General features: G+C 44.4%; 1 protein-coding gene across 1 annotated transcript in view; it reads right to left on the bottom strand.

Annotated features, from left to right (window-relative positions):
- cyp20a1 (cytochrome P450, family 20, subfamily A, polypeptide 1) overlaps positions 1-15,732 on the bottom strand; it is a 50,969-nt gene that overhangs the window by 15,575 nt on the left and 19,662 nt on the right. The window contains exons 3-4 of the mRNA XM_084317605.1: positions 3,325-3,491; positions 1,995-2,140 (exon numbers count right to left, since the gene is read on the bottom strand). Coding sequence (XP_084173731.1) covers positions 1,995-2,140; positions 3,325-3,491 — 313 coding nt within the window. The remainder of the gene's footprint in view (positions 1-1,994; positions 2,141-3,324; positions 3,492-15,732) is intronic.

The raw sequence follows: 15,732 nt of genomic DNA, 5'->3' as shown, positions 1-15,732 counted from the left end.
GCTTTACTCTTGTTGAATAGTCTTGGTTTAATAGTCTTACAGAATGCTCCTAGGCTGCAGGCTCAGGATGCGCTTAAAGATGCACTGAGACTAAATGAGGACCACGTGGAATAACCACGTAATTCAGGGTTCCTGCAGGTTTCAACAAGTTCAATTTAAGACTTTTTAACACCCCTTTGAATGGAATTGAATACCCATTTCACGGCCGTACTGGCAAAAAAGTATGAAGTATGAAAAAAATTATGAAATGTAATTCTATACGAATTGTTGGGGGGGGGGGGGGGGCTATTGCCATGCTGCTTAGTTTACAGACAACACATTTAAATGTGATACAGAGAAGTTATCGCAACATAGAAGTATTTAAGACCTTTTTAAGACATTTTAAGGCCCGATTCTGATTATTAAATTGAATGCGTGGGATATGATGGATTCACTGTGAGTGATTCATTGTGTAAACACGATAACTTGCCTTTAATCAGAATATTTTCAAGTTGCTGCCGTCAGGCCCAGGAGAGGAAGAACCCTAATAACGTGGGTGCCCCGTGACCTTTACTCTAGTGCCACCATCAGGTCAAACCTTACATTTTCAAATGAGCGCATCTCCTGATCCGTGTTGATATTCTGGGATCCTCATGAACAACACATTTGCCATAAGGAACTATGAAGTCCACCATATTAGATTGTCCGCTATTTTCATAATTTCTGGAAAAACACTTTCCCAAAAATGTTCACCTGATTCTCACCAAACTTGCTGTGTGGAATCTGGGGACTAACATCTTTAATTATTAATTATTAAAAGAAAGATTATTCATTTAAGTCATTAAAGGTGCTATAGATAACATTTATCCAATCAGGTGCGTTACACATGGGGAAATGGAAAGTAGGGAGGGGATACATGCCTGCAACATGTAAACAACAACATTCATTTTGGACATTGAAATTCTTTTTAATTATAAATGATTTAATCAATATTTTTTGGGGGGGGAAAAGCAATACTTTTATTCTGCACCTTTCTAAAAGCTCTGTGGATGTACATGTATATATATATTTTTTTTTAATTATTACTCTAAATAAAAATGTTATCTATAGCACCTTGAATTGAGAATTGATAAGCAATTGGTAAACAGGAAGTGATGCGTTACTTGTGAGCGTATTGTCCGATTTGCACCAAACATAATAAACATGTTTGCCTTACAAAAGCAAGGAGGCCTGTGAAGTTCTGTGTAAAATGTTAACTACTCAACAGCATGTCCCGTCATGATGATATTTGAAATATGTTGTTACTTTAGGATATCCTAGCGTTGAGACATATGACCAAGTATATGACCACCACTTTCCTCAAAAACAAATCTGTTTCCTGCTCCTCCCAGGCCATTCGCATGATTCATGTGTGGCATCTAGTGACCACCATTTTTAAAAGTCATATAAAAACAGTTAGTAGGCCAAACCGTTTGACCAGATTAGGGGCGTGGTCAAAAGGTGCATTAAGGATTCTGACCATTTTGCTGATATTCCCGCTGTCTGCCACCCACAGCATATGTCTAGTTTAGTGGTGGAGTCTACATGGTCCTCACCCCATCAGGCCAGCAATGACCAACATTTTAAACTCAGCCGCCAGGTTGCAGGCTTATTCCACATAATTGTGTGGTTGAGTCTACACTAGGGGTGAGAATCGCCAGATGCTCCACGATACCATGTAATCACGATACTAGAGTTATGATATTGTAATATTGAGATGTATTGTGATTTATTACCCTTTTTCAAGTGTAAATTATGTCATATATGCTATATATCGATTTTCTCTCCAACCCCTACAGTCCTCATTTAAAATGTGCATTTTGAAGCTGCAATTGGATCTGATCAAAGCACAGTGACCCATACAGGACACCATAGCAGCTTCTCTGGTGAGTTCATCCTACTGCAAACGCAAAGACACAGAGGAACACTATGAAGAAGACTCGTATGTCTCTGCACCCACATTATACAACACAAACCTCAAGCATTAGAGGGAAGTTGTGCTTCAACGTGTCGTTGATGGCGCTCTCATACACCTTCTTCCTCATCAGGGCTTCTGTGGCTCCGCCTCCCATCCCCGAATTGTAACCTAGCAACGACTTCAGCATCGTCTCAGAGGAGTCCACTGAAAACAGCAACAAGAAGATAATGGCGTTTTGTATAAAGGGTTACACTAGAGGTTTAATAATTATGTAATTAATTATATGTTCTGACTCAAAAATAGTAAAACTATACATGTTTCCATTATCAAAGTCAAAGTTAAGTTTATTGTCATTTTTCCATTGACATGGAAGCACGAGATACAATACTCAGGTCTCAGTTACAGCCATTTGATGCTAGATATACACTAAATAAATAAATAAAATACTGATCCTCATGACAGACATACAAACTGATTCAATAAAAATCCAGTAGAAACTAATAGAAAACTGACAACGAAATAGTCCTAAAGAAATGTATACTTAGCTAACCCAGTGCTTGAAATTAACATTAGCCACTTTTTTTCTATAAATAAATAAGAGAAAAGGTGGCAGAGATTACATTAATTGATACAATTCTGAATCACCAGTGACTTAAGAACTTTCTTTTTCAAATAAGAGTGACCAGTCCACTCTCCTTTTTCACATTACTGTGACAGTATGAAGGCTGAGAGGGAGACAGAGTAGGGGAGACACAGGAGAGAAGGTTCTTTATTGAGACAGTAGGAAGGCTGAGAGGGAGACAGAGTAGGGAAGACATACTGTAGAATGTTCTTTATTGAGACAGTAGGAAGGCTGAGAGGGAGACAGAGTAGGGGAGACACAGGACAGAAGGTTCTTTATTGAGACAGTAGGAAGGCTGAGAGGGAGACAGAGTAGGGGAGACACAGGAAAGAAGGTTCTTTATTGAGACAGTATGAAAACTGAGAGGGAGACAGAGTAGGGGAGACACAGGAAAGAAGGTTCTTTATTGAGACAGTATGAAAACTGAGAGGGAGACAGAGTAGAGGAGACACAGGAAAGAAGGTTCTTTATTGAGACAGTAGGAAGGCTGAGAGGGAGACAGAGTAGGGGAGACACAGGAGAGAATGTTTTTTATTGAGACAATAGGAAGGCTGAGAGGGAAACAGAGTAGGGGAGACACAGGAGAGAATGTTCTTTATTGAGACAGTAGGAAGGCTGAGAGGGAGACAGAGTAGAGGAGACACAGGAGAGAAGGTTCTTTATTGAGACAGTAGGAAGGCGGTAGGAAGGAATGTGGTTCCAGATACAAGTGGGGCCTTAGCCTCTACACTATCTCTGGTTACACGTCCTTTCCCAGCAAACTCACTGGTCCGATTGGGGTTGATGTGGTGCTGCAGCTGGTCCATGGACCCCAGGCTGACCACCGGCCGACCGCCGAACCAAAAGGACGCCACAGGCCCGAAGTCCTGGTGAAGACCGACGAGGAACTCATGCAGACTGCCCCTGTTCACAATGTCCTGCAGGTTCCCATCCCTGCAAAAGAAGAAGAAGAACAAGTAGTCTTTAATTGTCATGCAGATTTAACACACACACATGCGATGGGCGACCCACAGGAACACACACACACACATGCACTGAGTCGCTGATGAAATGTTCTCTGCACTTCCCATCCCATCATCCTTCCCCCCAAGGGCATCCGGGAGCAGACAAGGGCTGCAGCGTGCGCCGCGCCCGGGGACCAATCCATGTGCTCCTGTCCGTCTTCGTCAGGGACGTAACAGCGTTAGCGATCTGCTGTGCATGTTTTTCCATTGGGTTTATCTTATCGGGAGGGGGAACCCTTGCGAGCACGGGGAGAACATGCAAACTCCACACAGAAAGGCCGGGAGATACCCCACCTGGGTAACTGGCAACACGGCAACCTGGTCCCCAAGCGGGAATCGAACCCAGGACATTCTAGCTGTGAGGCGACAGTGTTAACCACTACACCATGGTGTCGCCTCTACAAGTTAAGATAATGATCTGAAGAATGCACCACCCATGCTAACTTACTACCTACCTTACTCTACTAACATTCTACTAACACAGATATGGATCCAGGCACTAACCAGGGGCCTCGTTCATAAAGCTCTCGTAGGCACAAAAGAGTGCGTACGTCACTCCTGATCAAACCTCAGGATTTATGTGTAGGCTAATATATTTTACAGATAATATGATTCACCATAAGCTGTGCTACACAGAAATAGGCTGCTGTTGGCGTTTGTGTCTGAATCAGAAAATCAATGGCACAATTGTGTGCAGTCGAAAAACGTGTACATTATTAAAGGCTATAGGCTATTTATAAATCGCTGTGTATAATTGATAAATAAAATACTCTGACAATCTGTATGGTAGGCTACATCATCCATTTAGGGCTATGTTTAAACTGATGCTGTGTTCAATGCCTCAGTCAGGCATAGTTTATATTGATTCTATATCCATAAATAAAATATATCAATCATGGTTCATATATTGTCATTGAGCTTCACAACTGTTCCATATAATGTCATGTTCATGGTTTGGTATGAAGGCAAACAATTCCAATGTGTAATGATGCTTTATTGGTACTACTGTTGGATTATGTGGAGGATGAAGGAGTTCAGAGAGAGAGAGAGTCTTCAGGGACCAATGATCTATTGACAAGACCTACTGACCAATGGCCTACTGACAAGACCTACTAAACAATACCAACTGGCCAATGACCTACTGACAAGACCTACTAACCATTGACCTACTGACAAGACCTACTGGCCAATGACCTACTGACAAGACCTACTAACCATTGACCTACTGACAAGACCTACTGACTAATGACTTACTGACAAGACCTACTAACCATTGACCTACTGACAAGACCTACTGACTAATGACTTACTGACAAGACCTACTGACCAATGACCTACTGACAAGACCTACTGACTAATGACTTACTGACAAGACCTACTGACCAATGACCTACTGACAAGACCTACTGACTAATGACCTACTGACAAGACCTACTGACTAATGACTTACTGACAAGACCTACTGACCAATGACCTACTGACGAGACCTACTGGCCAATGACTTCTAGGGGTAGTTATTGACCAGAAATTAACATGGAAACAACATGTTAACTATATTCAAGGAAAAATATCTAAGTCAGTAGCAATATTGTATAAATGTAACTAAGGATATATTAAACTACAAAGCCTTGCACATCATTTACTGTTCACTTATACTTCCTTACATATCTTATCTGTGTGGAATTATGGGGGTCGACATTTAAAAAGACAGTAAATCCAATAGTCTTACTGCAAAAGCAGGCCATTCGGAACCTTTTCAAGGCTGGTTACTATGAACACACAAATCCATTGTTTATAAAGTCTCATATTATGAAATGTAATGATTTGGTTTATTATAAAACTATGCAAATAATGTACAGAGCTAAAGTAAAGTTACTCCCAGACAGGGTGCAAAGGTTTTTTTCAATACATGAAAGAAAATATGATTTGAGAGATATTTGTAAATTTACTGTTCAAAAAGCTAAGAAAGGGATTAAAAGGAGGTGTATTTCTATTATTGGGGTTAAGTTATTTTTGAAAACTACAAGGGTGAATAATACGTTTTTTTTTTGCTATTTTCTTTTAGAATACTGTTTGAGTCTTAACTTTGTTAAGAATATAGGACAGGCATATATAAGCATTATGCTTCAGTCTGTACCTTTTCAGTCACTGTAAAATCAAATATTGTTAAATGATGGTGTATATATATTGTGTGAGATGACTGAATAAAACGACTACTACTACTACTTACTGACAAGACCTACTGACCAATGACCTACTGACAAGACCTACTGGCCAATGACCTACTGACCAATGACCTACTGACAAGACCTACTGACAAGATCTACTGGCCAATGACCTACTGACAAGACCTACTGACCAATGACCTACTGACAAGACCTACTGGCCAATGACCTACTGACCAATGACCTACTGACAAGATCTACTGGCCAATGACCTACTGACGAGACCTACTGGCCAATGACCTACTGACCAATGACCTACTGACAAGATCTACTGGCCAATGACCTACTGACAAGACCTACTGACCAATGACCTACTGACAAGACCTACTGACAAGACCTACTGGCCAATGACCTACTGACCAATGACCTACTGACAAGACCTACTGACAAGACCTACTGGCCAATGACCTACTGACAAGACCTACTGACCAATGACCTACTGACAAGACCTACTGACCAATGACCTACTGACAAGACCTACTGACAAGACCTACTGACCAATGACCTACTGACCAATGACGACGAGTGGCTCATGAGCCGCTTCCAACTACCGGCTGTCCTGTTGGACCTCTGTTCTGTTGGACCTCTGTACTGTTGGACCTCTGTGCTGTTGGACCTCTGTTCTGTTGGACCTCTGTTCTGTTGGACCTCTGTACTGTTGGACCTCTGTGCCGCACAGGGCACTGCCACAGTCCACACCTCTGAGCTACTGTATGTAATATTCTGCCACTCAGATGCCTTTCTGGCATTGGTGATGCACCCGTTGTACAGACACTGTGTCCACCAAACAATATTTTTAATCTCTGCGATCGAATCCAGCTGGATTTGGCTTGGTCACTAGTATGAACACAATTGGCAGTGTTCGCGGGTGGGAAGCCGGTGGGGTATGTGTCCAGGTTGTTCCAAACAGTGACACCTACTGGTCGGTCGGGACACCTGTTCAGCAAGGATGGGATCTGGGGGAAATAGCATGAACCTCAGCACGCCTAAGAAAGGAGACCTCAGCCAATGCCACAACTACAGAGGAATCATGCTTTTATCAGTGCCAGGAAAAATCTTCAACAGAATCCTCCTCGAACGAATAAAGAAAGCGGTGGATCCGCAGCTAAGAGACCAGCAGGCAGGCTTCCGGCCCAATAGATCATGTGTGGACCAGATTGCAACCCTCCGAATCATAGTCGAGCAATCATTGGAATGGAACTCTCCACTATACATCAACTTCGTAGACTATGAGAAGGCATTTGACAGCCTCCACAGAAACACCCTCTGGAAACTGCTTCGACACTACGGCATACCAGAAAAGCTTGTCAACATCATGAGGAACTCCTATGAAGGTATGACCTGCAGAGTCATACACAGCGGACAGCTCACACGAAGCTTCCAAGTGAAGACCGGAGTAAGGCAAGGTGGTATCCTGTCCCCTTTCCTCTTCCTCCTGGCCATCGACTGGATATTGAAGACCACAACAGCACAGAGGAGAAACGGGATCCAGTGGACACTCACAACACAACTGGACGACCTAGACTTCGCAGACGACCTTGCCCTACTATCCCACAGTCGACAACAGATGCAGGAGAAGACTAACATACTGGCAGACACCTCAACACAACTAGGCCTCAACATCCACCAAGGAAAGACCAAAATACTCAAGATCAACACAAACAACAAAGACCCAGTAAACCTGGACGGAACAGCACTTGAGGAAGTAGAATCCTTCACCTACCTAGGTAGCATCATAGATAAGAAGGGTGGCATGGAGGCAGATGTCAGAGCAAGAATCAGCAAGGCAAGGGCCTCATACATCCAACTAAAGAACATCTGGAGCTCCAAGGTTATCAGTCAGCAGACAAAGATCAGACTATTCAAATCCAACATCAAGCCAGTACTCTTATACGGATCAGAGACGTGGAGGACAACCAAGATCACAATGACTAGAGTGCAGTGCAGTCATTCATCAACAGATGCCAAGTCAAGTCAAGTCAAGAGTTTTAATTGTCACGGCATACAGGTATTAGGGGTGGGAATCACCAGTTTCATCATGATACGATATGATATCGATTCTTTGGACAACGATACGATATTTGCCGATATCACAAAGTCTCTCACGATACAATACGATACGATTAGATTCAGGTGCCTGCGATCGATATGAGATGATATCATATGCCCATTTAACACAATCGGTAACATTTAGATCAACAAAAAAAAGGTAATGAAAATATCATTTGACATTTGTATTTTTGAGCTCTTCCAGACATTTAAAGGAAAATCAATCTATTGTTTTTAATACAAATAGACCTCCTGTTCACTGTAAAGTGCCACGTTTTTATATATTGAGCTTTAAACTTTAAGCTACATTTTTTGGAACTCAAAACTCACAACCTCCCTCTCCCAAACCGTTCCTACAACAATTTGTTGATGTTGCATGATCATGTATAGGCCTACATTTATTATGTATTATATTGTTTATGTTTAAATAACATTTAAACATCAAACTCCTCTGACCTCATCTTGTCTTTCCAAAGACGCGCGCACACACACACACACACAGAAAGGGAGAATGCTATGCTGTAACATCTACACACACGGAGCTACTGCTGTTGTTCTTGGGCAGATATGAGACTCGCCACAGGATTTTCAAAATAAGAGTATCGATATGAATCGATCTTATTACATCGCATCGATCCGATTCGATTGTTGATAATTACATCGATGTATCGATCTGGATCGATGTATCGTCCCACCCCTAACAGGTATACAATGAAATGCGGGTGGTCTTGCCCGCAACGATGTGCAATACAGTGGTACATATAATAGAATCAAAAGAAGGAAACAACATTGTGCAGTAACAGGTAGCAGGTAACATGGAGTGACATCTCGGTATCTGTACATAGTTATTTACAGAGCATATGGGACATGCTAGTTAGTCTAGCATGCTAGTATGCCTGAGGCGGATCCTGAACATCCACTGGCCAGATACCATCAGCAACAATGATCTCTGGCAGAGAACGGGCGAACAACCAGTGGAAGAACAAATCAAGAGAAGAAAGTGGGGATGGATCGGCCACACACTACGCAAACCAAACACCAGCACCACCAGACAGGCCCTTAGATGGAACCCCCAAGGCAAAAGGAAGAGAGGCCGGCCCAAGAACACCTGGCGCAGGGACTTGGAGACAGACATCACACAGAGCGGACTGACATGGAAACAGCTGGAAAGCAAAGCACAGGACAGAGGACCCTGGCGAACTGTTGTCGACGGCCTATGCTCCCCCAAAAGGAGCGATAGGCGTAAGTAAGTAAGTCAGCACGCGTTACGTTCCCCCAGTGAAACTCCTCGCTGAAAATAAAGACAATTTTTTTTTATAATATATTTCACAATCTCTGGCGGCTACGTGGCGTAGTGGGCAAGGCGCTCGCCATGAATGCTGGAGACGCTGGGCTCGCCTGTTCGAGCCCAGCGCTCCACATTGCTTTCAGTTTAGCTGGTCGTTCATACTAATACACATTGGCCGTATTAGGGGGTGGGAAACTGATGGGTGGGGATCGGGCGTTGTGGACAGCGACTCCTACAGGTCGGTTGGTGCGCCTGCGCAGTAGAATCAGGAAGTGTCAGGGGCAGCGTGAGCCTCCCACGCGTTACTCCTCGCCACTGAGAGATCGAGCTGCGCAGGTGAAAAGATGCGACTGCTGTTACCTCAAGTACCGGAGGGGACTTGTGCTATGTATGACTTAGTCCACATTGCAGCTGGCTTGTGGGAGGCAATAAACAGCGTTCGTGACAGGGGAGGGTTGAATTGGATGATACGAAATTGGGATGGGAGAAAATATAGAAAATGGGCGAAAAAGTGGACCAAAAAAAATATCTATTTCACAATCTCTGAAATGAATTTCTTTTCTTTTCCTTCTCTGCCGCAATATTCTCTATTCGGGCTGTATCGATTTCTGTGAATTGGGGGGTTTCACCGGCCATTTATAAGCATTTATGGGTGTGGGACAAGACATGCGCTGACATGATCAAAGTTTCGAGTTGATGGTGATTTATAATGAGGACCAGAACACCACCCAAATCACTATCCAGGCCCTAACCAGAACACCACCCAAATCACTATCCAGGCCCTAACCAGAACACCACCCAAATCACTATCCAGGCCCTAACCAGAACACCACCCATATCAAGAACTCCAATATGTTACTTTCATGACCTATTCAAGTTAAATTAATATTAGTGAACATGAGCTACTTTCCCCTAAAGCCAGGAAGCAGATAAGTAGGACTCAAACTTGTGATGTCATCAGGTATAAAGTCTGACAATGTATTATTTAAAGGTTAATACATTTAACGCTTTAGGCTACACGTGGCTCTTATCTTATGGCGCTTTTCCACTGCATGGTACCTACTCAACTCGACTCTGCCTTTTCAGATTTTCATTGCCGAAATTTGCGGATGGTACCTGGTACTGGGTACTTTTTTTAGTACCTGCTCTGTCGAGGTTCCAAGCGGGTAAAGCAGGGACTAAAAAGTGACATGAAACACTGATTGTTCAGAAGAGAGAGTCTAGGGGTCTTCAATTAAGTTTGGCCGAGGGCCAAATTTCTTCCAAGCCATTGTATGGGGGGGGGGGGGGGGGGGGGGGGCGGGAAACAAAAACAATGGCTAATTTAATATATTGATTGTGAAAACATTTTAACTCTTGGCAGAGGCAGATAATGGACAAAATAAACGAGCTGCATAGGTGGCCTAATAAACTGTAAACGACATACACATTTGCACTGAACATTATACCTTTGTCTGTTTGCCATTTTATTATAAAACCAGAGACAAGCGCCTCTCTCTTATCGGCCTATCTTACATTACGCACAACCAATGTGTCTATCTGACGGCCCTTTCTGTGGAGCGCACTGGACTATTGAGAAACAATAGGAATTTTCCATTGGTTCTCCCAGTCCATGTGACCATTTCTAGCATTTCCATTGGCTATAGTGACAGACATAGATATATGATAAATGGATAGATACAGCGGATTAGATGCAGTCCAGAGAAAACAACCAATCTAGATATTTCAAGATTCTATGCTTTACATCCGCGCATTGAGATGCACTACATTTTTAGATGACAATCGATTCCGATACAATAAAGCAAGTCTTTATCACAAACAAATCCAAAGATATTTAATGTTTTACAAAACATGTCTACTGTTGCGCCCGTCTTTAGAGGGTTAAAAGCCTAATAGTATTTTTTATTTAGTTAATAAATGTCTCGTTGTAATTCCTTATATACCTAATGTAGCGCATCTTCTTGAAGCAGATTCAGCTTTTTTTGCTCTGATTTGACTTCAGTTTAATTGCATTGTTACTGTTCACATGTGTGGTGCCGTCACAGTCATATATAAGTAAAGATAAAGTTTGAATGACTTACTGAACTGGTGTTTTAATTTCACACCACACTGCTTGTTTGCTATTTCAGCACCAGGCGCTGTCCACTGACTTTTTTCATGTTGAGCAAGCACTACATTGCACCTCGCTGCCTACATGTTATTCACTCTCAACATGGATAAAACAACGTATAATAAGCATTCTTTAGGTGGTGGTAGTTTCTCTATTTGGACATTATAGCTAACATATAGCCTAGCCTAGTTGGTCTGATAAAAAAAAAATTATAATAAAAAAAAAAAAAAAAAAAATTATATATATATTCTGAAGGGCCAGATATTATTGCTGGCGGGCCTATTGCCGACCTCAGCGTCATCACTATGTCATTATTGTGCTACACGGGGAGCGTTCTGCACAGAAACTCAAACACGCCATCTTTAAATGTTATGTTAAGTTATGTTTTTGTAGGTTTTTATTGATTTTTGCTACCGGGCAGTCCGGTAGAGAGAGAGAGAGAGAGAGAGAGAGAGGAGGAATGGGAGATAGACCGGGGAAGACATTCGGCAAAGATCACCGGGTCCGGGAGTCGAACCCGGGTCGGCCGTGTTGCACCGTAGTGCTGTATGCGGTGCGCCACTCGGGCGCCCCAAAAACCTGCCATCTTTAAATAGTCTCACGACTACTAAACATTAGTATTATTTGTTTTCAGCGAGAAAAAAGTGCAATAAACAAAAAGATATACATTCAGTGTATTCTGCCTCATTTATTGATGAAACAAAACCAACAGCAACACAATTTACCACCAAGAACAAAGAGTTTAGTCTCAGAAAAAGATTGCTAATTTTGTTAGCTTATATGCTAATGTGACTGGGATTTCCCATTATAACCGTTAGCATTGCGGCTAGCGTACATTAGCTAAGGCACTGGTTTCATAGTTAGCTTCGATATGTGTGTGTGCGTGCGTGCGTGCGTGTGTGCGTGCGTGTGTGTGTGTGTGTGTGGCGTTGAAGGTGACGTCACGGCGCCCTATGACGACCAGCTACACTGACGGGGGGGGTATTACCTGCAGTGGAGAACGAACAAAGTACCAGGTACCAAAAGCGGGTAGAGTCAAGTTGCGTCGAGTAGGTACCATGAGGCAGAGGTAGCCAGACTCATCACTGGATTGAAAAGCTCCAAAGCTAAGAATGTGTATGGCCTCAGCTCTGATTTAATATAATTTTTTTTAAACATAAAGATTCCATGGTCTGCCCCATCACTCATTTAGTCAACCTATCAATCAAGCACCCAGTTGTCCAATCAGGCTGGAAGGTGGCCGCGGTGACCCCAATCTTTAAATCTGGAAAAAAAACTGAAATGGCAAACTATCGTCCAATCAGTATTTTTATTTTTTTTTACTTACATTTTATTAACATTTATATACATACAACACTTAGACAATACTTACAACGACATCAATCACATACAATATCCTGACCTGGGTCCCTTGAATTTCAATGACAAGGCTGCGTCCAGCCACCCAGACCCCCATAAGAGGGACCCCCCCCTCCCGCCCTCCACCCCGAGAAATAGGACTCCCCCACATCCCAGGTCTGCCCCACACGGGGCCGAGCACTCAGCGACACGGGTTCCTTGAATTAAATGGGCCAGGCTCAGTAGAGGAGAGAGGGGAGGTACTCCCCCCCCCCACGAGGCTTTGATTGATTGATTGAAAAGTTTATTAACAGATTGCAGAATGGGTACAGTACAGTACAGCTCTATACATACAATTGTTAAGGGGATGCAGACCAGAGAAAGACTTTCGTCTTGTTTACATCAGGGTCCCCCATTTTCAATTCATCATAACATATATGACATACATGACATACAGATAGACAGTACTTGCTACATCTATACATTTATGACATATCAGATTTGCAAATACAGTACTGTTTGTGATACAAAAGTGTCCAGAAAAGGAGTGTATATACATTTGGCGTAGAAACTGTACATTGGAGGAGGTTGGATGGGTGGGGTGGGGTTGGGTGGGTTGGGTGAGGGCTGTACATTGGAGGTGGGGGGGGGGGGTTGGGTAGGGGACACACACACATTTTACACTGTACATTGGAATACTGACAAAGCCTTACTTGGTCATTTACTGTACAACTAGGTTAGGACATTTGTAGGGGCCAGTTTCTAATTGCAGTCCCCTGTAGGTGTTTTTTGAGAGTGTTTTTGAAAGTGGGTAGTGATTCACATTCCTTTACAGCTTTAGGTAGGGCGTTCCACATTGATGTGGCATAGTTGCGAAACGTGTTTAGTCCCTTGTTTGAGCCGAATCTGGGTTTTACATGATTTGTGGAGCTCCCTCTGGTGTTGTGATCGTGGTATTCACTGACCTTTGGGAAGTATTTTGACATGTACATGGGTACCTTGGTCACGTAGTGTATCTTGTAGACCAGGCCCATTGCAAGTTGCTGTACTCTGTTGTCTACTCTAAGCCATCCTAGGTTGTCAAAGTGGGCAGGGGTGAGGTGAGCCCGCTACCCTCCCATGTCACCAAGCACCCCACCCCACGCACAACGACCCCACAACATACAAGACCCCCACTCTCCCGGGCCAAACCGCGGAAACGATGCCCCCCCCCCCCCCCCCCCCCCCCCCCCCCAACAGTCCCCTCCCACTGAGTCAAGCCCGTAGGACTCCCCCATATCCCAGGTCCGCTACGCGCGGAGCTTGAGCACTCAGCTACACGGGTCCCTTGAATTAATTGGGCCAGGCCCAGTAGAGGGGAGGACAGGGGACTTCCCCCCCACCGAGCCAAGCCCGCTACCTCCCATGTCGCAAAGAACCCCAAACCCACGCACACCGACCCCACAACACACAGGACCCCACTGGGCAAAGCCCAGCCGCTCTGACCCCCATAAGAGAAACCCCTCCCTCCCGCCATCCTCCCTGATAAACAGAACACCCCCATATCCCTGGTCCACCATGCACGGGGCCGAGCACCCAGAGCCCCCACCCGCCCCCGCCCGACCGCCAGGCCCCCGGCCCACGAGAACCCCAAGCCAAGGTCCGCAGAAGGCCAAAGCACCACGCCTCAATGGCCCCCCGACCCCCCGCGACCCCAAGCCCGGTGCCCCCCCGGCCCGGTGACCAGACCGCCCGGGCCATGGTGGCCGGGGGCCCCAGGGAACCCCACCCTACCCATACCGACCCCACAACACGTAAGGCCCCCCTCTCCCGGGTCGAACCGCCGGAACGATGGCCCCTCCCCCCGACTGAACTAAGCCCGCCCACTTTTTTTTTTAATCCACTTTTTCTCCTCTTTTTCTACTCTCATCCCAATTTCGCTGTGCCAATTCTCCCCTCTCCTGTCTTGAACGTTGCTCGCATATGCCCCCCACTGGCCGGTTGTAGGGAGGATAGAAGCCTTGCATCACGTGTCCCCTCCGATACACGAGGAGGCAGCCTGTCACATCTTTTCACCTGCCAGCGCGGACTCTCATTGGCGAGGTGTAACGTGTGGGAGGCTCACACTACCCCCGCCATTTCCTGTCTCTGCTGTGCAGGCGTCCCCCAACCGACCTGTAGGAGTCGCTGTCCACAACGTCCAGATTACCACCCATCGACTTCCACCCGCTAACTCTGCCAATTGAGTTAGTATGACGGCCGGCCCAAGCCGGAGGCAATGTCGACAGCCGGATTCGAACCCGGTGTCACTTGCGTTGGTGACGAGCGCAATGTCCGCTGCGCCACCCAGCCGCCTTTAAGCCCGCCCACTTCTGTACCTCTCATGTCACCGATATCACTATGTACATTTATAGCAACCGCTATTCTAACATGACTTACAAAATAAAAATTTAAACAAAATAGGCCATATAATTAGCACTTCCCAGTTTTGCCCCCGTTGGCGAGTTGGAGGGGAATCAGCTCTCCTAGGGAGAGCCCCCCCCCCTAGTGGCAGAGTTATCCCCAATGGAGATTCTCCCAACCCCTATTATTGTCCAAATTTGTTTTGAATTTTTGTCCTTCACAGATAATCATGTGCACATTCAAAGCAACTGCTATTCTAACATAACTCAAAGAAAAAAAGACGACATTTGGTGCTCCCATGGTGTTAGAGGATCTTAATCGTATCCCTCTGTTCCCCGTTGGAAGGGTGAGGAGTAATGGCTCTTCTAGTGAGAGGGCTCCCCCTAGTGGCGAAGTGCGCACTATATAAGTCCAACATTCGTTCTGTGGACGGCCTCAGAGCTCCCGGTCAATGTTCTGAATTTGTCTTTCTTATGCTCATGTTTATTTGTATTGTGTGTCACGTGTAATCCTGTAGTTCCTTCATACCAGTCCATCGTGTATTATTCCACAATATGTTTCCTAATCAGCGTGTCCCTTTTTAGATACAATTTCAAATCGTTTGTCTATAACGTGTGTAACTGAGGGGTACAATTCCCTGACTGTATTACTAGATATGATACTTACTACCACTACCTTTGTACTTAATATTCGGCCACCCAGTACACGGCATAAATATATTATCATGAACACTCTCACGTAGATGAAACGGATCCAACACAAATGTACGAATTAGAAA

The sequence above is a fragment of the Notolepis coatsorum genome, assembly GCF_963971535.1.
Source record: "Notolepis coatsorum genome assembly, chromosome: 1".
In the NCBI taxonomy this organism is placed as follows: Eukaryota; Metazoa; Chordata; class Actinopteri; order Aulopiformes; family Paralepididae; genus Notolepis; species Notolepis coatsorum.
This window is presented reverse-complemented; position numbering and strand designations above follow the sequence as displayed.